The following is a 21,913-nucleotide window of genomic DNA, read 5'->3' on the forward strand; positions in this document are numbered from 1 at the left end:
GTCAGTTGCCATTGAAAAGCAAAAAGCTGCCTATTCTTGTGTGGCTGCATTGCATTCACACCCTCACAATTACTGCTCTGGTTAATCCACTTTCTCTGATCTACTAGCTGTTTGAAGAATACCCATCCATTCTATTCTTTAAGACATGTTTCAAAATCTAAGGCTTCTTTGGAGGCTTTTGCAGTGTTTATTCATTCTCTGATTAGAAATATCAAAAATACGTGTTCCAGGTAAATCTACCATCTTCTTTCCTCAGTGCAACTCTTTTCAGTCTGGTGCAGCTAATCTGCAGGGGTTTAGTCCTAACAGTGTTTCAGTTCACTACAATTAAGATGAAGGTCAGTGGGTTTGGATGTGCTCAGATTTGTCAAAAAATAAAGACTTCTGAAACTTTTCTTCATCCTTGTCATTTTTCTCTTCTTGATTTTATAAAACTGTTACCAATATTATCAAGCAGAGCGATCAAAAACTGCTCTGCTTTGAGATCTGCAGTGGAGAGGAATCTGTAGCTTCAGACCCTACGTACCTGAAAACCATGAATTATTTTGCCCACTAAAAATATCATTTCATGCTTTGATATTAGATGGTCTTGTCCCTCCCTCTCCTCTCCCTCAGTCACTCCCACTCCCTCTCCCTTTTGCTCTCCCTATCTCTCCCGGCCCTCCCTCTCCTTCTCTTTTTCTTGTCTTCATCCAATCCTGTGTTGTTACCTTTGCCCTTGAAAGATAAGCATTACAAGCTTTTCACGAGCCATAGAAAACAGATAATTATAAAGAACTAGTTTAGTGATAGCAAAGACACCATGTTTTAGTCATTTTTAAATACAAAAACCTATTAATGACTTGCTCAATACAAGCAAAGTCTATTATTTTGCCTTAATTCCTCTGCAAGAAAATTCCTTTTAGAATTTATTACTGACAAATGCATAGGAGATTAACCTGTTTCCCTAATGGTAATTTATAATGATGTTATAATCCACCCTGTGTAATGGGTGGATTTTATTTCCTCTTACCCAGAGGAAATAAAAACAATTCTAGTATGAAGAAACCTGATTGCTGTGGGTGACACTTAGTTGCCCTCACTTATCTTACACACCCATTTACGTGGGTGTTTACAGCTTCACCCTGTGGAAGTCCCTCCCACGGAATTCATGTGAGTGTGCACTGGGCAAAATTAATTCTCCATAGCCAACGAGGGAGTAGTGCTTTGATTTTCAGTGTGTTTAGGAAAGGCATCTCAAACATGTTGCTGATATCAATGGGATGACAGTGTTGGAATAAGTTTGTGCATCCAGCCCTTAGTTTTAACCAAAGCTGGTTGATTCTAGAAGGGTTAGTCACAAGGACATTCAGCATGTTTTGAAAATCCTCCAAGTAATTCTCAACACTATAGCTTAGTGGCAACATTACGGCTACAGTCAGGAATAGTAAAACCACTGTGGGGCTAATACCTGAATGAAAACAACATCTTAAAAATGACATGACAATCTCCTGATTTACCTGAAAAATGGAGAAGTCTGCAGTAGAGTTTATGTTTACTTTGTTTGGGAATCCCACTTTAGGAATTCATTAGACCTGCTAGGAGATACTACTTAACCATCCCTGCTCAGACTGCAAATGACCATGCACAAGTGTTTTGAGCAGGAAAGGATTAGCCCATGAACAAAGTATAATGAAAGAGGAAATAGAGTTGATGAGTGTTTGATCAAGGCTATCAATTTTAATGCACAGTTACATTTTTATAATGAGTGGGAAGGGTTTTGTTGTTGTTGAAGTCACAGGCAGACAACTGCTCAAATCCAAAGGAGAAAAAAGAAAAAAAAAAAAAAAGAAAGAGAAAAACAGAAAGAAAGAATTAGCTGCCCTTTGGCAATCTCCTCCAAGAAATCATTTGCCTCTGATAATTATTTCTTGGCCCAAATAATGTTAGTTAATGTTCTCAGGGGGCTTTTGAGGAGGCAGATGTCCACATCACAATATCATTATCCTAATTTGCTTAGGTGTTAATAGACTCAGCATACACAGTGTTTTTATTTTAGGTTATTATTTTTATTCCAGTTGTTTGTAGGAATGCAGGAAGAAGGCTGTTGCCTTCTTCTGGGAGACCAGAATTACTTCCACATTTGTAGATGGTGTTTGAGAATTTCCATTTTCCTAAGCTTCAATCTCCTATCTCTCACATTAAAAAAATAAAGAAAAAATAAATATATTTTATTGATTCTGATGATTACTAAGGTTGCTGATGGCTCAAAAAAGATTAATTGATTAAAAGATGTGTCCAGTATTGCCCAATAGAACCCACAAGAAATCTTATCATCTTTCACAAGAATGCATGCTCAAGTTCTTGCTAACAAAACATTTTGTGATTCAGCAGATAAAATCTGCTATTGAATAAGTAGGGCAGGCTAAATGAAAGAAAGACGAAATTTGGCGTTATAAAAGGATACTAGATCTTAGGCACACACATCTTGTAAATTTAGGATAGCTTTACAAGATAGCTGTAGATCTTAGAAACAAAAGGTTTGTTGGTATTTGCAAATGTTATCTGCCCAAGACTCCGTCTTTAGTTTGGTCTGGCTTCATGATGTTACACTGTCCAGTAGTGTTTCTGCATCTCCAGACAAAATATTTTCTACCACAGTTCACAGAAACAGGAGTAATGTTAATGACTGGGAAGGAAGTGCAATGTAGCCAGTTAATGAAAGAGCTTGATCTGTGCAGAAAATTATTTTGAGCAGACACACACATATATAGTAACCAAGATTAATTTAGAGACCTTTGTCATTAAAGCAGATTTTTGTATGGTTTTGTGTGGGATTTAAAGAGGATTAAGTGTTTGACATCACTTTGCCTGCACAGGCTATATTGCAGAGGTTACTGAGCGGGTGATGGAAAATTCAAGTATGCACCCACACTGAAAGAATGGAAACAATGGATCAGATTTTAGCCTGGCAAAACAACTTGCTATACTTACTACATTTCTAAAAGCGAGGTGCTACTCATTTGACAGCAGATGCCATGGGGATGTAGAGCTTAAGGAACTTTTATGATTTGCCAAAATATGTGGGGAGCTCTGAGAGGATGTCAGAACTGGGATGCCTCTGTCATCTGTTTTCAGTGATGCCTTGTTTCATGTGCATCCTTTGCATGCTATGCTGTTTCTGAACAGTAAAAACACTAAAAATAAAAAGTCATCAAGGTGGATTGGCTGATTAAGTGCATTTCTCTTTAGGAAGAGATGGTCCTGGTCATGAAACTTCTGTTCCTCACTTGCCTGTGGCCGACAGCTTTGCTACACAGTTCTCAAAGTCAGCATCACCGTCTTCATCAGCAGCAGCAAAACTCATTTTTGAGAAAACATAATAGGTAAGTAATATACTCTCTCTGTGTTCACTTGGTAATTTTCATGCTGTTTGTCAGCAACCCGTCAATGCACCCTTTTTGTTGAATGTCCTGTTTTACCACTTTCTGAATGTGTACTGTATGTAGCACATTGTTAGGGTATTCCCAAAATACAAATGGTAATCTATGAGTTAACAGTTTTTCCATAACTAGCCATTTCATATCATGATTTCTTGAGTGCTTCATGTATATGCAGGTATGTACACGCTCACACCCACACACATATCTTTTTACCTATATGATGCCAAATTACTACTGTGATAAGCAATTGTATACTTCCATTCCTTAAAGAGCAGAGCAACTATGAGACAGAAAATATTTTAATGGCACTAAATAAGGTGATTTGGACTGTATTTTGGTGATGTCCTAACATATTTCATTTCTGTAATATATCTATGCTTCTAGACATCACAAAAGGAAAATGTTTCATCTCAGTTTTCCTGGTTTAAAAGGAAAAAATATCTACAGCTTTTTGCATTTAAATTTCTCTGTGGAGTGTAAAGGTTTTTTTCCAGAAGCACATTTTCATGGTTTACTTGTGAAGTCTGTGAATGTGCTTTCAAGCTGACCTAATAATACACAAATAGATGATAATATCTTCTGAAGACCACCAGTGATAATCCAAGCAGTCAAATCTGTCTTTATTTGGAGGAAGGAGAAATTGCAATACATAGCTCAATTCAAGGAAGTAGAAGGGGGGCATTTCTTCTGGGTGCTTAACACAGAAATTTTGATTAAAATGGGCAGGGGAGCTCATAGTGTGTTCATACTCTATCGTGTATTGTAACATAGCTGAACTAGTAAATGTGTTTAAACTGTTTTTAAAGTCACAGACTTTGTAATACATACAAATATGTATGTAATATGTCCTGTGTGACAACCTAGCCTTTACATTATCTCTGACTCATTAAATGTTATGTTAAAATTGCATGTAGGTAATGCAAGGCAACAGAGCATATATCAGTAAAACAATGGTATCTGGAGGTGATTGAAGATGCTAAATAGCTCCATACCTCTGATTTTCAGCTCTTGGTTATAGGTTCAAGTCCACTCCAAGCCAAAAGCCAATGGAAAGAACTGGGTAGTAAACAGCCTGTCTCAAACTCCATGACAGTTTTGGAGTAACTGCTTGTGCACAATTATTTGTAGTAATAAAATAAACAGAAAAAAAGCCTTAGTAGGGTCTAATCTGGTGCTTTGCAGCATCAGACTGTTAAGTATTGTTAAGAATTGAATGGAAGCAAAATGAAATATCTTCTTATCCCTGGAAAGGGAAGAAATCTATGTTTTAACATTAGCTACATTAGCTGACACATTTTTGCCAGTGGTAAAAGGAAAACATATGTTACTGTTGTTCACATTTATACTGTTCTGCAACAGCCATAAGGAGTTGCTCCATCACTGATATAAAAAATCCCAAAGGGGAAATTGAAGCCCGCTGGTAGGAGACAGCATATGTTACAGCATCCCAGTGGACGTCCTTCACTGACCTCTTGTCACATGATAGCAGTAACAGTTACTGTTAGTATCCCTTCCATCTTCATGGACATTTACAAATAACAGTAAGGACACTCCCACGAGACAGGCAAAATAAGTGTTTCAGCAGAGAGAAAGAACAGAAGCGGCGAGGAACGCCAGGACCACATTTTCATCTCATTCAAATTGATGTAGTGGTTTTCTGATATACACAAGGAAATGGTTTGGCCTTCCATGTCTACAGGCCCCAGCAATTTAAAATTTGGAACTGGGAAGAAGACTGCAGAATCTGAACCATAGAAGACCCCAAGGCTTAACAGCTGCAAATCAGCTTTTCAATGGAAGGATCCAAATACATTTAGTTTCTCTTTTGATTCTCTCTCTGGTTCTGCTTGTAAAGGCAGCATTATCCTCCAGTACATTTCAAAAGGATCTGACTTTCAAGCAGCCTCTTTTTCTTTCTGGGGAAAAACCTTTCAGCCAGCACTAGGGTTATTAGGGACACAGCTGACAGATGGCCTTGGTTAAATGGGTGGCCTTTTAGAAAGAATCCCATGTGAAAATGTTACTTAACCTACAAGTTCTACTGGTTTAATAGAGTAACCCAATTCTCCCGCCAAAGCTATTTGTCTGCATTCTCTTGTAAAGAAGATTTTAAAGCATTAACCAAAAGTACATGAGAAAGAGATTATTCTCATGGTCCATTTCCTACAATAAAGATCAAAACATTTGATTGTCAAAATATTATACTTTTTGACAATACAAGTTGCTGATGTTATTAAACACTCGGAAATGTACCTCAAAGAGAGGGACAGAAATGTACAGCTCTGAGAATGTGCAGAATCTGAGCTGCAAAATTTGATAAATATGTTAAAAGTTTAAGAGATCACACTGCTGCATAACTCCACAGATATTCCTGAAAACATTTCTGCAATTTCTTCCTTTGATTTTGTGGAATGATGGGAAGTATCTCAGGAGCACTGCACTGGAGGGAACCTTATGGCTATGAGAGCTGGGATCTGCCATGGTATTCTTTTTATAAACTTAAGCATTTTAATTTTGACTCTGATGAGAATTTGGTACTCCCATGCTGCAGCAATAAAGGCAGTGTGGTATCTTGGATACTAAATTAGTGTAACTGAAAGCAAACCCCCTCCTAACTATCTTTTCTGAGACATAAGTTTCAGATTTTCCAAGTCCATCAATAAAGATCAGATGAGTATGGTACTGGAAAAGGGGTTATATCTTGCTGCATATCTTGCTCCAGCCTTCCTTCAGTGCCCTGCCAAGGATTTTCTCCCATCATTAGTTATTCAGGGGATTAAAAGTGAGGAACAGGATCGTACTAAGGATCATGTACTCTAGTGACCTGCTTCCAACAACAGTTGTGAGCAGAAATTCGGAAGAATAAGAACAGAGCAAAAGATATTGAGCTCTGAGTCCATATAACACTGTTGGGTAGTGAGATGTCCAAAGAGTTTCTCACATTTTTTCCATCCCAAGAGTTAGTGGTTCCAGTAATAAATTCAGCAAGGGTGTCATTCCCATGTGATCTGAAACACTTCCTAGGCTTTTTATGGCCTTTTCTTGGAATTTAACTCTAGGTTACCATTCCATTTGTGTAATGTAAAATGCTACCTGTAATACAGTTGTTGAAAACAGAGGTACTATAGCTGGAAGCAGTATTTTCCTAAGCATATATTTCACTGAGGCTGACAAGCTCACATTTACCATTGCCCAGATCTATGCTGATACCAAGTCATTTGTCAAAATTCCCTTTAGTGCTACCAAAGGGAAGGCAAATAGAGACTTATTTTCTTTAAGTGCATGTGAATTATCTTTCTCTAATACTACAGCTTCTCATTTACTATATAGTGAGTATGCTGAATTAATGATTGCATTTAGGCTCCCAGGTCAATCATGTTCTGACTAAAGCTATGTGATAAGACGACCATAGTGCCAGGCCACCAAAATATAATCGATGTCTTTGCTAGAATTTCAATGAGAGTGAAAAGTGTTGTAACTCTGGCAACTGCATCACTAGGGTGTTGATTGGCCTGGGGAGGCTTTTCTGAGATCCAGGGTACTTAAATCTCTCTCTTCTACTTTTTAATAGAATTGGCCCCATGGAAAGGAGCACTCAAAACTTTTTCTGACGATTTCACAATTCTATGTGACTGATCAATAGTTAAACATGGGTCTAGGATTTCTAGGTAAGCAAATACATATATGCAATTCCCTTTGAGTCATCAGTTAAATAACTGTAATGCTGTAGTGAGGACAATTTAATACTGTAACTCTTAGCCAAGGCACAACATCTGGAGTCCAGATGTTTATGTTAAAGAAATATCTGTCAGAGAATACTTCTTAGTCTTGGGTGGGAATGCTGGTGAGGGGAGAAAATTTGGAAGCAGAAATGATTTTTAAAATTTATTTTAGATTTTTTTTTCTCAGTTGTGATACCTTTACATAGGCAATGTTACCAGTATCCATAAAATTCATTTCAAATAAGTACCATAAGGACATATCTCTGCACATGAGCCTATTTAAGTTTAGAATAAACAAATATATTCTGCCAAAAAAGGGTAATGAAATAAACATGCAAGATTTTGCAATGAAAGCACCACTCTGCCATTTGCAAGACTTTGCCTACCTTAATTCACTACTTTTGGCAGTGGCTAGAAAAAACGGATTCTTTTAGTGGAAATGTTATGTATAAAGAGGATCAGCTTGAAGATGCTATTCTAGTAAGTGGGCACAAAAGATACTTCTCACATAGGTAGCATTTATATTTATTTTGTCTTCATGCAGGAAAATGAGAATATCAGAATCTCACAACAGGTCTTCTCTCAGTGGCTCAGTGATTAAGAAGATTTCTTGCCCTGCTGGCTTGTGTTTTGCCTCTTGAGAAGAGGTGACTAGGAAAAATTTTCCTTAGTCACATACTTTCTTGTTTCCAATATGAAGCTGGAATTGATATACAAGAGCTGGATCCTGTTCTTTCAGAGAAATCATCTGTGTATCAAATGGGTATCTCTCTTGGCACATCCAGTGACGAATAACCTAATGCTTTCAGACCCTATTAGCTGTGCCACAGGATTCTGATTTTAATCTACTGTCTCCTATTCTAGTTCCCAAGCAGCAGAATTTTCTGATATACCTAATTTAACGTGCTGCAGGTGTTCAATTCTACTGCCAGTTCTACTGTGATAGAGGACTCGCTCTATGGTTTTAATTCTTTTAAGCACTGAATTTAATTTTAGCCACTATGTCATTTTCATACTCAGAAAAATAAAATCTTTCTTTGAAACTTCACATGGAAATTCTAATTCCCCCAATAATTTGGCTTAAACATTACCAGAGACATTCAAGCATACTCAAAGTGAACTAGTCTGACCAAGCCTTGTGATTCTAAACAAGCCAGCAATTCATCTCTCCTCAGCATTCCTGTTACACAGCATTTTTTAAAGTAATTTCCTGGGCTTCATTATCAGACAAGGGAAAAAGTGGGGAAAAACAAACAAAAAAACAAACAAGTAAATGCTGTATGCCTCTGTGAGAAATGTACCTCATCCTAAAACTATTCCATACCTCATCCGAAGCAGTGTTTGGCTACAGGGTAAATCTACAGAACAGGACAAATTCCTATAATTCAGACTAAAGTAATAATTAGAGTTGCTGGCAGCAAAGTTGTGGAGAATTATAAAAAGTATGAAAGGAGCAATCTGCAGAGAGATTCCCTTGCCTGAGGCAAAGCAGCTGTATTTATGCTATTCCTAGAGATAATTGCCTAACCTATTCTTAAATAGCCTGAGTGAAAGGAGTCTCAAAGCCTCCCCAAGCAATCTTTTCTCATTCACTATTCACTATTCTGGAGAAAGATTTTCCTAATGTGAATGCTAAATCTCCGTTGTTGACATTTCTAATCCTACCTGGGAGCAGTCAGGAAACAAGGAACTCTATATTTGTGTATTTTGAAGGCCCTGTGCTACTCAGTGGATCAGTTATGCTTGTCATGAGAAAAAAAACGCTAAAACAGAACTTCTTTGGTGAAATGTCTTTTCCTGCATGTCTGAACAGGAAATTAGGGATGAGAACAAGTAACAAACAAATGGGAAATTTATACCTGGTAACATTTAACTTAGCTAAATCTCAACTATCTTTCAAAAGGATCTCAAAAAGCAAGTCTGTGATTCCAGGGCTATCAGTTTCAGTGTCCTTCAGAAACTTATCAGTTCATTGACATCTGAGGAAAAGAGGAGATTTCTAACAGAAAACATAAGTTTCTATAATATGGATGATGCATGAGGTAGTTAATGCATGAGGGTATGTAATGCATGAGGGTATGTAATGCATGAGGGTATGTAATGCTTTTTCTATGTCTGATTTTAAAGTGGTTATGTCAACAATAAATTATTTTCAATTGGCTATAAACTCTCATGGTAAATACAGTTTCTGAGGGGAAGAGAAAGAGACATAGATGGCTTTTTAAAAGTATTTGGTGCTCCTCACCGACCCGGGCAATTCATAAGTGATTCCTTGCCTTTTCCAATATGTATCTTCCCAACTTTATTAACACAGTTGTTCCCTTACCACACCAGATTCAACAGTTCAACAATCCAGGACTCTTGGGTCCTTGTTTCACTTAAGAAACAAAATGAAGTTCCTTACATGCTTTTTTTCCTTCTGTGTTTTTTTTTTTTCTTTAAATATAGCAAACGAGAAATTAAAATGAGGAAACTTGACAGCACCAAAGTACGGCCTCTTAAGTCTGAACAGCTTCTCCGCATAGAGGACCATGACTTTGCTCTGAGACCTGGATTTGGAGGTGAGCATCAAATGCCTGCACTGGGCTGGTTAATAGTTTATTCTCTATTGGGAACCTACCTAAACTGTGCAAAACAATGTCACTTAACATTGAATGACAGTTTTAATTGCAACTCACCTCTTTCATTGTACTTCAGAAAATAAAGAAGAAAGCAAGAAATATTTGAAGGCAAGGCACATTTTTGTGTTTAGTGTACCAACTGGAGAAATTCTGCAAATTGTCTGCTTTGGGGAACCAATTAAATAATATTGTCAGAATTCTATTCTTTGCAAAGTGATTAAGATATACTTAAGTAAACTTATAAGTATATACTTATATAAGTATAATATTATAAGTAAACTGCACAGTCTAGTATAAAATAGCAAATCACTTAAAAGTCATCATATATGATTTTTGTAGAGATTTAAAAGAACTAATTCCTAAACCTATCTGGACTCTACAAGATCATAAAACTACTTGCAGATCTTCAGTTTACTGTGTAGCTGCTGTGCTTTTGAAAACGATAGCGATTATTTATTTATTTAAGTACATGTTGTTTGTAAAGAAAGTATTCAATGGGATATTTGTAGTTTGGACTTCCCGCAGAGTCAGTCTTTCAACTGGATACCCACTGCCATTTCTCTTTGCGTGTGAGGTATGATTCTACTTCATGAAAGGCAAAATGAGAAAGCTATCTTACTAATAAGCTCTTTCTGATCCTTTGGGTCACCAGGTATGTGTTAAAGACTTGTGGAAAAACTTTGAACTGCTCTAGGTTATGAAGCCAAATTAAAATATACGAGGACCAATATTCGTGTAAATAAGCATCAGTCTGGAGGCTAAGTAAAGTATGTGGAGCTCTTCTTGTTTAGCTCCTAAAGCTCCTAAGGCCTCACAGGCATACCAGGGGACCATCAGGCCATAATTCACACCACGGTGCAGTGAGGGTAGCTGGGATACCTTTATATCTGTACAGAAAAAGTTATGATTACCTCTTACAGCCCAGTATGTGTCACTCGGGGCAGCTCTGTCTTACCACCTGCTTTGGCACTCAAGGAATTTAAATATTAGAGTGTCATCTCAGAAAGGAAGTAGCATTTCCATGAAAGCAAAGAATGGTTTGGGAGGCACTTAATCTTGTATCGTCCCAGAAAGCAACACTTCTGATATACATAAAAGCAGTTTTCAGAATAGACACTGCGATCTGCCAGTTGTAATTTTCCACAGGCAGTGAGGATTGTTTTTTGCACACAGCAAACATGTACCAGTTTGTTTGTTTGTTTTTTCTTGTCCTTTTATTCTCAGATGACTAATCATAGAGCCCATTCAGTTCCTATTGCAGCCAGCTGTAGTTTTTCCACTAACTTCACTGAATAGGTCCCTAATAATCACAATGCTATGGTTATGATTTCAGCTGTACTCCTGTCTTTCGGAAGTAGCTTTCAGTAAAACAATGTGTCTGCATTGTGTCTCTTCTGACTATCAATCATCCACATGGAATAGCAGCGCAGCTGGCACTTTTTTTTTTCAGTCACATCCCATATTTCATGCACTTCCAAAATTTCAGAACTCTAATTATATGTGGAATACCCATGTGTGACTCTCTCTAAAGCCAAAACAGGGATCCTTTAAAATTTCTATAGCATACATAAGTCTCAGCAAAATGAACATTGCTTCTAAATGTATGCTCCGTTACTTCTGTTTTAGCATTGACTTCAGTGGTGTTGCAGTAGTAAAAAAAGGTTTGGGGTTTTTTTTGGGAGGAGGAGGCAGGTTAAACAGGTATCAGCATAGAGTCACTACACTAATATGGCCTTGTTAGAGGACAGCACTCACCAACTGATTCATAATCTAATTACCATACCTGGAAATATTGTATGAAAGCAGATGTAAAACATGGATTCTCTGAAGAATGGTGACAAATATTAAATGGGCAACAGAAGGAAACTTAACCAAAGGAGAAGATGAAACTAGAGATACCATTGTTAAACAGACAATAAATAGGAATCATACACACCTCGCTGCCACCTTTGTATATACACTTTTGCACTGCCACTATTAGTGGTCACTGCACATTGTTGTGGCTAGAGGCCACGGGCTGTGCTTTCTGTCCTCTTCACATGGCATCTACAGAGAGCCATTCTTGAGCTACATAAAGACTCACAGCACTGTGACTGTATGTATTTAAAGCAGATGAAATTGGGGTTTGTTGTTATCAAACCTAATAAAGTATCTCCCTGAACCGTGAAGGGCTTGTATCTGTCACATGCCTCGGTGCATGATTTGTTCAGTTCAGCAAGATATATCAGTTCACAGTCTTGATAAGAGAAAAAAGAAATTTGTATTTAAGTATTTAGTATTTAAGTATTTCTCTATTTAAGTAATACAGAAAGAAAAAGTATTTAAGTAATCCTTTACCTGTGAAAGGAAAAGGGTCGACTTTTCACCCTCTCCTGTACCCTAGTGGGTTTTTCATGGTATGTTATGGAACTGGAATGAGAGATTTTCTTGATTTGGCTACACTGTACCCCTTTCCCTCAGAAGGTCAATCATCCTTTGTATCAGTTCTGGGGAAGAAATATCTGGAAATTTCATACTGTTCTGAACCTGTTGCAGATCCCTCAGTGCAGGGAACTCTTAAATTCAAATCTGACAAGTTTAATTTCATTTATCCCCACAGATGCAAAGTGAGTGAGGCAGATTACTGCATCCAGAGTTTTTAATCTTCATAATTAAATAAAAAAGGAAAGACAGAGAGAGCACATGCTGAATTTGATGTATAAACTGAGAAAACATCTGCACGGGAAGAGTCGGGGGAAATTAATGTAGAATTGTTGGATCCTGATGCTAATGGCTGTGGAGTTACTGGAATTAATGGTGACCTTGTTCACATGACTGCTTGCTTTCACATGAAAATATATCATTGCTCTGTTGAAATTAGAGAGTTGTGGGTTTTTTTTTTTGACCAAATGGACACAACTCTGCTGTCATTTATTTGAGTGTAATTTGGCATTATTCTGTTGACTGAAATGACGTTCCAAATGTAAAAGCAAATTTTAAAAGCATAATTTGTCTCTTTGAATTTTTGATTTTAAATATTAGTCCTGACATTTTCCATTTATTAACAGATTAGACATCTAAACCTCAGAAAGATACTGTATCAGGATGAAGCAAAACTAGGAAGCTGTTTTTACATTTTTGCTATAGAAATGCTATTTTGTCTGTAGTTCCTTATACAATGAGGTCGAGAGAAGCAAACCCATAAATCGCAATGCCCAAATTCTGTTAAGAAAAAAAGCTTCATGACACAGGGTTTATTCCCTAAACTGGGCTCTTGGTCTTTTTTCTTTTTCTTTTTTTCCCTTTAATTGAGTTTTTGTCTTTTGTTCCCTAAGCCGCTTCATTTTCCTCCTTTGGTTTGGAAGATTTATGGACCACATCTGACAAACAGAGTGGCCTACTATGGAGCAAAGAGAGCAAAAGCTGCAAAGCATTTCTGTGGGTCAGTATGGTATGGAATAGATTAGTTCTGTAATTTGACTGCAAGGTAGCACTAGAAGCATGGATGCTTCTCTTGCTTAAATAGCTTTTCTCTGCATCAGTGAACACTTTAGGAATTATGTTTAGACCTTTCTGCTAGAAGCACTGATGAAGGCCAGGAGTCGGGTATGTCTGGGGTCTTGGAATGGTAATGACTACCAGTTCTGCCAAAGTTGACTGTTTGCATAGTTCTTACAAAAGAAAAAAGATGACAGTAGGTCCAGAGCCGAGATCTTTTTGCGACTTTTTATCTTTGTACTAGTGTGGGATCAAGTACTTCAAAAAAAATTTTTTTTTTTTCAGTAGCCTGGTAAACTGCGATTCCATGGAAAAAGAAAGAAATCACATTGCCCACACTTTTCAGAATGGTCACCTCCGTGTTTTAAACAGTGACAAAGGGTCAGCATAGGCCGATAGCAGACACTGAACTGAGGTTTCTAGCCGCTTGGCTTTGCGTGTCACCATCCAGACTGCCTTTGCAGCCAAAACCGTGTCCTTTGATGGAGGCATTAGAGAACATTATGCTTAGAAACACTTTTTAAATTACTTGCTTTTCTGCTATACATATGCAACTATTTGTACATGGCCTGTATTCTCTACTATCTTATCTCAACATATTGGTAGAAATCATTGTTGTATGCTCTCAGTTTCCAGTTTCTCTCTGCACTCGCTAAAAATTAGCATTGTAATTTAAAAAAGCATGGGAGTAGCCACTAAGGAGGTGGTTCTTTTATTCTTCTGTGCCTTGGTTTTCTGAACTGCAAGGCCTCTTCTGCCCTGACAGAGCTCTCTGAACTATTTTGCAAGAATAAAGAACCTCATATTTCTTTTTATATCCTAGGGAACTCTTAGGATCTATGCGAAGGGTGAATTAGTTCAAGGAGTTTTAAGACTGATATTCTCTGCTTTGTCAACCAGTGCAGAGAATAATAAAATTAGTACCTATTAGAAATGATAGAAAAGAATTAGTAGTATTTAGTTGGTCGAAAGGTTTCAGTCTTCCTAGGCAATTCACCTTCCAAACTGTGATTAAACACAGTCTTTATTTCAATTTTTCTGAAGAGCGCAGATCTAGCTGCTAGGTATCATTAGTTCCTTCCTCCTTGCCATTAATCTCCTCCTCCTGACAAATCAGTCACATGTAAATTCATCTAAAGGAAAAAAGGACAGGAAGGAAAGAAAATAGGGCCCAATAAATGTCCAAAAATTCTGCAATTCCAATAGCTGTTTGCCACAAAGTTATTTTCCTTTCTGCACCATAGTTCTCCCTGGAATGTCAGAAACATCTCACTGTGGAGAGGAAGGTTGACTTTGTTTCTATGATTTTATGAAAGGGTAATGGCTTTCTCCTGTGTATTACTGGAAAGACTACCTGGGGTCTGAAAGAGGAGGAAAACATATGGTGATTTTCAAGACCTCTAATGGGCTCTTTCTTCTGGATTCCTTCTTACATCGGTAACACTTCCATTCCAAGCATTGGCTACTGATATTAACAGTCCATTGTTGTTTTTGAAGTAAATAAGAAACAAAACAGTAACAAGGAAGAAATACCATTGCAAACAATTCCCCAGTTTAATTCATTGCCAGAAAAGCATAGCAATGTCCACGTAACAACTTCCTTGAGACTCACTCATGCTGTTTGACTTTCCTCCCCTCCAGGTTCGTACAATTTTTTAGAAGAAATCACTCCTGTAGACTTTATCCTTCTGCTCTCTCTCTTACTGGAACCTTTTTGTAGACCTAAATTCTTTTTCTTTTTTTTTTTTCAATAATGCACAGTTACACACTGTTAGCCCAGCTGCTATTTAGTGGCTGCTTTTTCTAAACTAATATTTATCTTATAGATTTTCAGGTGCAATCCATTGTGTGTTCAAAAGTTTGAATATCACAAAGAACTATAGAATTTCTCTAAACCTGTCATTATTACCATAGAAAATGAGCCTAAAATAAAATCATATACCTTTTAAAAAAGTATTATATAACTTTCCTGTCTTACTATCTATTAAAAAAAATACATACTCATAAGGGGATTCTTCCAGCATGTTTAAACCTTTAAAATAAATAATAATAATAAGAAAAAGTAGAAATGGCTTGTGTGAAGATAAAGCCATCTGAAAACAATTCAGCTTTTTTTCTGCTGAGGAGTAATTATCTTGAAAATCTGTGGAATCTCCATTGTGAAAGTCGCTAATCCTTCTAAAATAATGATTTGTAGCGATGCACTAGCAGGAACTGAAGCTGCTCAATTTAATAACAAAATCCTCTCTGCCATCCCCAGTTTTGTCAAATTGGGAAAATAAAAACCACAGCTTTTCTCTGGTTACTTTTTTTTCAAAGTGATTTTGATGTTGTTGTCTGATGGTCAGCCAGAGATTGAAATTCTCAATACATTAGGGAGGAAGCTGTGGTACGGACATAACAACAAACAAATCTGTTTAGTTTTCTGGCTCTTTTAGGACCCCTTCCAATGGTTATTGAAATGCTTTATTTTCAAAAGCACCCAATCTTGATAAAACAAATCCAAGGGTATATAATTCTCAGCAACCTGTTACAACAGTTAATTGCTACTGTATTTAGGGGAACTGGCTTTTTATCACAGCAATAAATGTTCAGAGAAAACTGTGAAGCTCAGAAATCCTAGAACAGAGCAGCAAAAACATGTATCTTATGCCAGGGAGTAATAACAAAAATACAAAAAGGCTTCAGGTTAGAAAAATCAACAGTGTACTGAAGTGACTGGGGTTGTGTGGTGTTAAATATATTTATCATCTACCTACAATTACTGCCAAATTAGAGTCAGAATAGGAAGGAAATATTTGCAGCTGCTATTTGCTGTAAATATGAGATCAGGCCCGAGGTCAAGGGATGTTTTCTAATGAAGTCTATAGTGAATTAATACAGATATGGCAGAGTTTGCCATATCTGTGTCTTTGCTTCAGTCTTTACTGCTAAGGCCATCCCTGAGAAATCCCAGTCCCTGAAGACAAGAGAGGAAGTCTGGAGAAAGGAAGACTTCCCTTTGATCAAGAAGGATCAAGTATTTAGGCAAACTTGACACCAACAAATCCATGGGTCCTGATAGGATGCACCTAGGAGTGCTGAGGAACTTGATGGATATTATTCCTAGGCCATTCTCCATCATCTTGGAAAGTTCATGGAGATCAGGAGAGGTGCCTTAGGACTTGAAGAAAGACAATGTCACTTCAGTCCTCAAAAACGGTGAGGAGGAGGACCTAGGAGACCACAGGACAGTTTGCCTCACCTCCATCCCTGCAAAGGTAATGCAGTAGTTCATCCTAGATGTTATCTCTAAGCATGTGGAGGATAGGAACATGATTAGGAGTAGTCATCATGGTTTTATCAAGGAGAAATTATGCTTAACAAACCTGATAACCTTCTATGATGAAATGAGTGGCTGGGTAAATGAGAGGAGAGCAGTGGATGTTGCCTGCCTTGACTTCAGCAAGGCTTTTGATATTGTCTCCCATAACATCCTCATAGGTAAGCTCAGGAAGTGTGGGCTAGATGAGTGTATAGTAGAGTTCAATTAAGCACTGGCAGAATGGCAGAGCTCAGAAAGTTGTCATCAGTGGCGCAAAGTCTAGTTGGGGGCCCTTAGATACTGGGGTCACCCACTGGTCAATAATGGGTCAAATCTTATTCATTTTATTCATCGATGACCTGGATGAATGGACGGAATGCCTCCTCAGTAAGCTAGCCGATGATACAAAACCAGGAGCTTTGTGCTGCCATTGAGAAAGACATGGACAGGGTAGAGTGCTGGGCAGAAAGGAACCTCCTGAAGTTCAACAAAGGCAAGTACAGGATGCTGCACCTAGGAAGGAATAACCCCACGCACCAGCACAGGCTAGGGGTTGGCCTTCTGGAGAGCAGCTCTGCAGAGAAGGACCCGGAAGTCTTCGTGGACAGCAAATTGACCATAAGCCAGCTAGGAATGTGCCCTTGTGGCCAAGAAGGCCAATGGTATCTTGAGGGGCACTGGAAAGAACATAGCCAGCAGGTCAAATGAGGTAGTCTTGCCCCTCTACTTAGCCTTGGGGAGGTTCCTGAACTATTATTCTGATTTTGGGCTACCCAGTACAAGAGAGACGTGGAACTACTGGAGAGAATCCAGCATAGGGCTACAAAGATGAGTAGGACACTGGGGCATCTGTCCTATGAGGAAAGGCTGAGAGAGCTGGGCCTGTTCCGTCTGGAGATGAGAAGATCGAGTATGGGTCTTATCAGTGTGTACGAATACCTTAAGGGAGGGCATAAGGAAGATGGAGCCATACTCTTTTCAGCGGTGACTAGTGACAGATAGGATGAGAGGCGATGAGCACAATCTGAAACACAGGAAGCTCCATCCAAATACGAGAAAAAAAATATCTTTACTGTGAAGGTGACAGAACACTGGAACAGGTTTCCCCACAGGTTGTGGAGTCTCTTTTTCTGAAGGTATTCAAAACCCACCTGGGCTCGCTCCTGTGCAAAGTGCTCTAGGCAACCATGCTTGAGCAGGGGTTTGGATCAGATGATCTCCAGAGGTGCCTTCCAGCCTCCATGATACTGTGATTCTGTAAATGCTAGGGTTAACAGTATTTTCTCACTAAGCAATATGAGTAAAGCCTTTGGCCTTTTCTCAAATAGAGAACAGAAATCTCTTTTAGTAAGTACGTTTCAAAAATCTGGCATTTCTACCTACTCAGGAACAAATTCAGTTCTCATTTTATTTAATTCACTTAAGAAATACATTCATTTTGGCTATAGATTCTTCCTTTATGATAATTTTTGCCCTGCTGATGTGGCTTTATAACAGTTCACAACTTAGTGCAAGCAGTTCTTTCAAAGAACCAACTGCCTGTGTGTGCATTTATGTATAACAGGCATTTCAGTTTGTGAGCATGCAATAAATGCAATCACGTACTTATGCTGCCACTAAGTTCTGCTTCTATGATTATTTCCTTTATATTTGCCCAGATGAAGAAAACTATTGAATGATATTGGAACCAAACCAGAATACTGTTTGTTGGGTTAGGAAACTGTTGTCTGTACTTTTTGCAAATTTCAAGGAACCTTTAGGATTGCCATTGTCACACTTTAAACAACAGTTGCCATTCAGGCAAACAAACAAAAAAAAAAAAAAAAAAAAGAAAAGCCAACTTTTTTTTTTGCCACTCTGCATTTTATATATGGACTCTTAGAGAGCTAGCCAACCTATTCTATGATATGTGAGAAGCTGTTTGAAGAATGGTGATGGCAGATAACTTCATTCACTTAAGATTTTTCCTTGACTCAGAAACTGGTAAAGTCATTTTCTAATGTTGATAGATGTTCCTCTCTTCTCCTTTTCCACCCCTATAATCTGCCTTAAATGGGAGGAAAACTACTGACATTCCAGTAATGCAAATCATCCCTGAAAGTTTTAGTAATACCAGCTGAGATAAAACGTATGCTCAGATGTGTGAACTTGGTCTGTGAATGTTGTTTGCATGATGTATAAATCCCCCAGTGGCTTTTACTTAGGCTAAATGTGTTTTTAATTTACAACATAATTTAGATTTCAATGGGGTACAGAGAAGATGACTCCACTCAAATTACAAACAGGGATTTTTTTGTACCAGTCCTTGGTACAAATTACTGTTTAGCATAAGTAAACTATTTATGTGGTGTGGCTGAGATTGAGTGGGAAAAACAAAGATTAGTAGTAGTCAAATCTGCTTTAACAGATTTATTTGCATAAAAATGTTTATTGGTGTGTATGAAGCTTGGTTGGATATATACTTCGGTATGCTCGTGTGTCAGTGTTGAGGGCAGAACTTTCCTGCTGTTATTGATCTCTAAAATAAGTAATATTTTCCCAAGTACTGTCTAGTATCTCACTAATGAAGAAACTTGATTGAACTTTGCTGTTTGGAGTCCTGAATTTCATCTCGAGCTCTGAGCCTTGGTGAACAGATTGAGGGACACATTCCTTTCAACGGCAGGAATGCTTTCCAAGCCAGACAGCACAGCTCTTGTCAGTGCAGTAACATGTTCTTATGTGCCTTAACTCTGCTCTCATTTTATCTTGCTTTCCTGTGCACAATGTGTCCTCATCCGTACTACACAGGGTCAAACCCTCCGTTAAAATATACAAGTCAAATCAAGAGACTACAGAGCCAGATTTTAAAATACCTCAAAAATAGTTCAGGATCTTTCCTGGTTAAGAACTGGAGGCAGCTATGTAATCATCAAGGGCTGCTATTCTAAGGATAATTCCAAAAAGCGGCGCAGTGTTGTGGCTGGTTATTAGGAGTGTGATATTTATGGGCTAGTTTAGCTTTATGATGATGTAAGTATAAGACAAGAAAAAGACCAGTTGAAGAAGTTGCTTCCGTCTCCTGCAATTCAGTCTTCCTTGTATTCATGTTTTGTCCTGGGTTATTTTAAATGTGTATTTTAAAAATATTTTAAGAGCATAGTTTAAGAAATGCAACTGGAATTTCGTACACAAAGATTACTTTTGATTTTCATTCCAAGTGCCAAATATTCTTCAGTGTGTGTATGCACATACATGCACATGTCTCTCCCTGTTTTCATCTCTGGCTCTCTCTCCCTCTTAAGGAAACGATTAGTGAGTTACTTTAGTGGAAAGACTTGTTTTCTAAAAATTACACAGATACATAACCTGTCTGGAACTCTAATTCTAGTCATTCCACACTGAAGAAGCTGGAAATAATTTTATATTTCTCTGTAATTTTTAATTGTTTTTGAGTTACTGTAAAAACAAAAATGTGCTTTTATAAGATGTCAATTATGATCCCATTGTGACATAAAGTCATAGCCTTTTTCATCTGTTTGGCACAAAATAATGAGATAGCATAAAAAATAAGGAGACCTTGTATAGTTTGGTGTGTAATGTACTTATTAATAAATTGTGTACTCAGAAATACATTATACACACAACATTCTGTCATAGAACATGCTTAATATGTGCACAGCTTTTTCCATACAAAGTAGTGAGCAAGCAATCCCTTTTAACAAATATCTGTGCCAAACTTTAAGTAGTCAATTAATTAAAGATAAATGCAGTTCATTAGTTTTGGCACCGTTTCTAAACTGCCAATAACACCCACTTTGATTGAAAAGAGATCACTTCCCATTATTTTGTACTTATTTTTACAATTTTTCAGCGTAAGGAGTTGCCATAAACTTTCTCATTCTGTGTACTAAGGTAGAGAGACCATAGTAAATGCTGGAATGGGATGAGCTCTTCATGTTGTTAATATGTGGCCTTCCCTTCAAAAATCGACATATGCGCTCCTCATCACTCTCTCATTCTGTTACATTGAAGGGTCACCAATACCTGTGGGCATTGACGTGCAGGTAGAAAGCATTGACAGGATATCTGAAGTTGACATGGTAAGTTGACATGGTAGAACTGGAATTAAGAATATCAACAAAAACTGAGGGTCTTATAAACATCCACCTGGATGATATATAAAAAAACAGATAAAGAAAACATGAAAACAGAGCCTTGCCTTAAGGCATGCAAGTAATTCTCTTTTAAATCAGTGAGAGCTACAAAAGAGCACATACTGAATTCCTCCATGAGCTAAAGGAACAGAACAGAGTAGATATAGTGCTCTGATTTGAAAATGTCAGATGTTCTGCAAGTCCCATGGGCTTCTCAGTGCTCTGTGCTTTTGAAGATCAGGCTTCATGTCCTTTGATTCCCTTCTTTATGCAGACCAGAATATTCCCATCATTTCTGGCATAGATCTGTGATTGTAACAGACAGAAGTAGAAAAATCAGATCCAGAAAAGGCCTTAGGAAGGAAACTCCTTCACTGCGGTCAAGGACACGTAGCTGTGGAATGCAGGCTGTTCATTCCTCAGCCAGGACTGTCACTAAGAAATGCAACCCAGGCATTAGTGCCAAGTTGATCAGTCCTAGAATAGCAGGGCACATCATTAACTTTACAGTAGGGATCTCATTTACAGAATCGTTTCATACTGAGTGTAGCTCTATCCCCAGGGGTTCAGCTTACTATAGGATCTGTCAGTGGGAACTGCTGCATTCTTCTGGAGCCCAGTGGGCCTCACATGGACATAAAATCACTTTACAGCAGATGGCCCAAGTAACTTCCCAATGTTCTTTTCAGAAGTATTGTACTGAAATAATGTCTGCTTAATAACACAAGAGTTGTTATATAGCACAGAGCAATTGGGTTGTGCAGAAGTTCAAACTGGATTTTAAATTTATCTCCAGCCCTTCCCATATGTGTGTTTACAGTCATGTTATCTCTCTATATTAGATCATAAGGTATTTTAAACAATTTTTGATACAAAAAAAACATAATTTTTGTAATTTTGAATTGTTTACTCTTATGAAATTCACTGCATTGTTTCTATATCATCTATCTCATTTATAAAAATGTACTGTAAATTTAAAAATCCTGTGAAATATTTGAACAGAATGTACATATAAACAGACACAATCCTCATGAAAGAGAAATTATATTCTTTATAAAGGAACCATAGTCCATTCTGGAAAGAGCCTTTGAAAACTTCCAAACAAATCACCCTTGCATTTTGCTTTGGTTTTGAAGCTTCTTTTTCACTTCGCTAATCAGACCACTGAAAACTTTTGTCTCAGTACAAAGGAGCTTGGAACCTCAGACCCAAACAGCAATGATAAGTCAAA

At 37.7% G+C, this 21,913-nt stretch overlaps 1 protein-coding gene across 1 annotated transcript in view; it reads left to right on the plus strand.

Moving 5' to 3' along the window:
• The first annotated feature begins 3,237 nt into the window (after positions 1–3,237).
• Positions 3,238–21,913, plus strand: part of GABRR3 (gamma-aminobutyric acid type A receptor subunit rho3) — a 30,044-nt gene continuing 11,368 nt past the window's right edge. The window contains exons 1-3 of the mRNA XM_010213777.2: positions 3,238–3,365; positions 9,593–9,705; positions 20,561–20,628. Of these exons, the coding sequence (XP_010212079.2) occupies positions 3,238–3,365; positions 9,593–9,705; positions 20,561–20,628 (309 nt within the window). The remainder of the gene's footprint in view (positions 3,366–9,592; positions 9,706–20,560; positions 20,629–21,913) is intronic.

This window comes from Tinamus guttatus, unplaced genomic scaffold (assembly GCF_059628265.1).
Source record: "Tinamus guttatus ecotype Peru unplaced genomic scaffold, ASM5962826v1 Tinamus_guttatus_pri_ptg000035l, whole genome shotgun sequence".
Lineage (NCBI taxonomy): Eukaryota > Metazoa > Chordata > Aves > Tinamiformes > Tinamidae > Tinamus > Tinamus guttatus.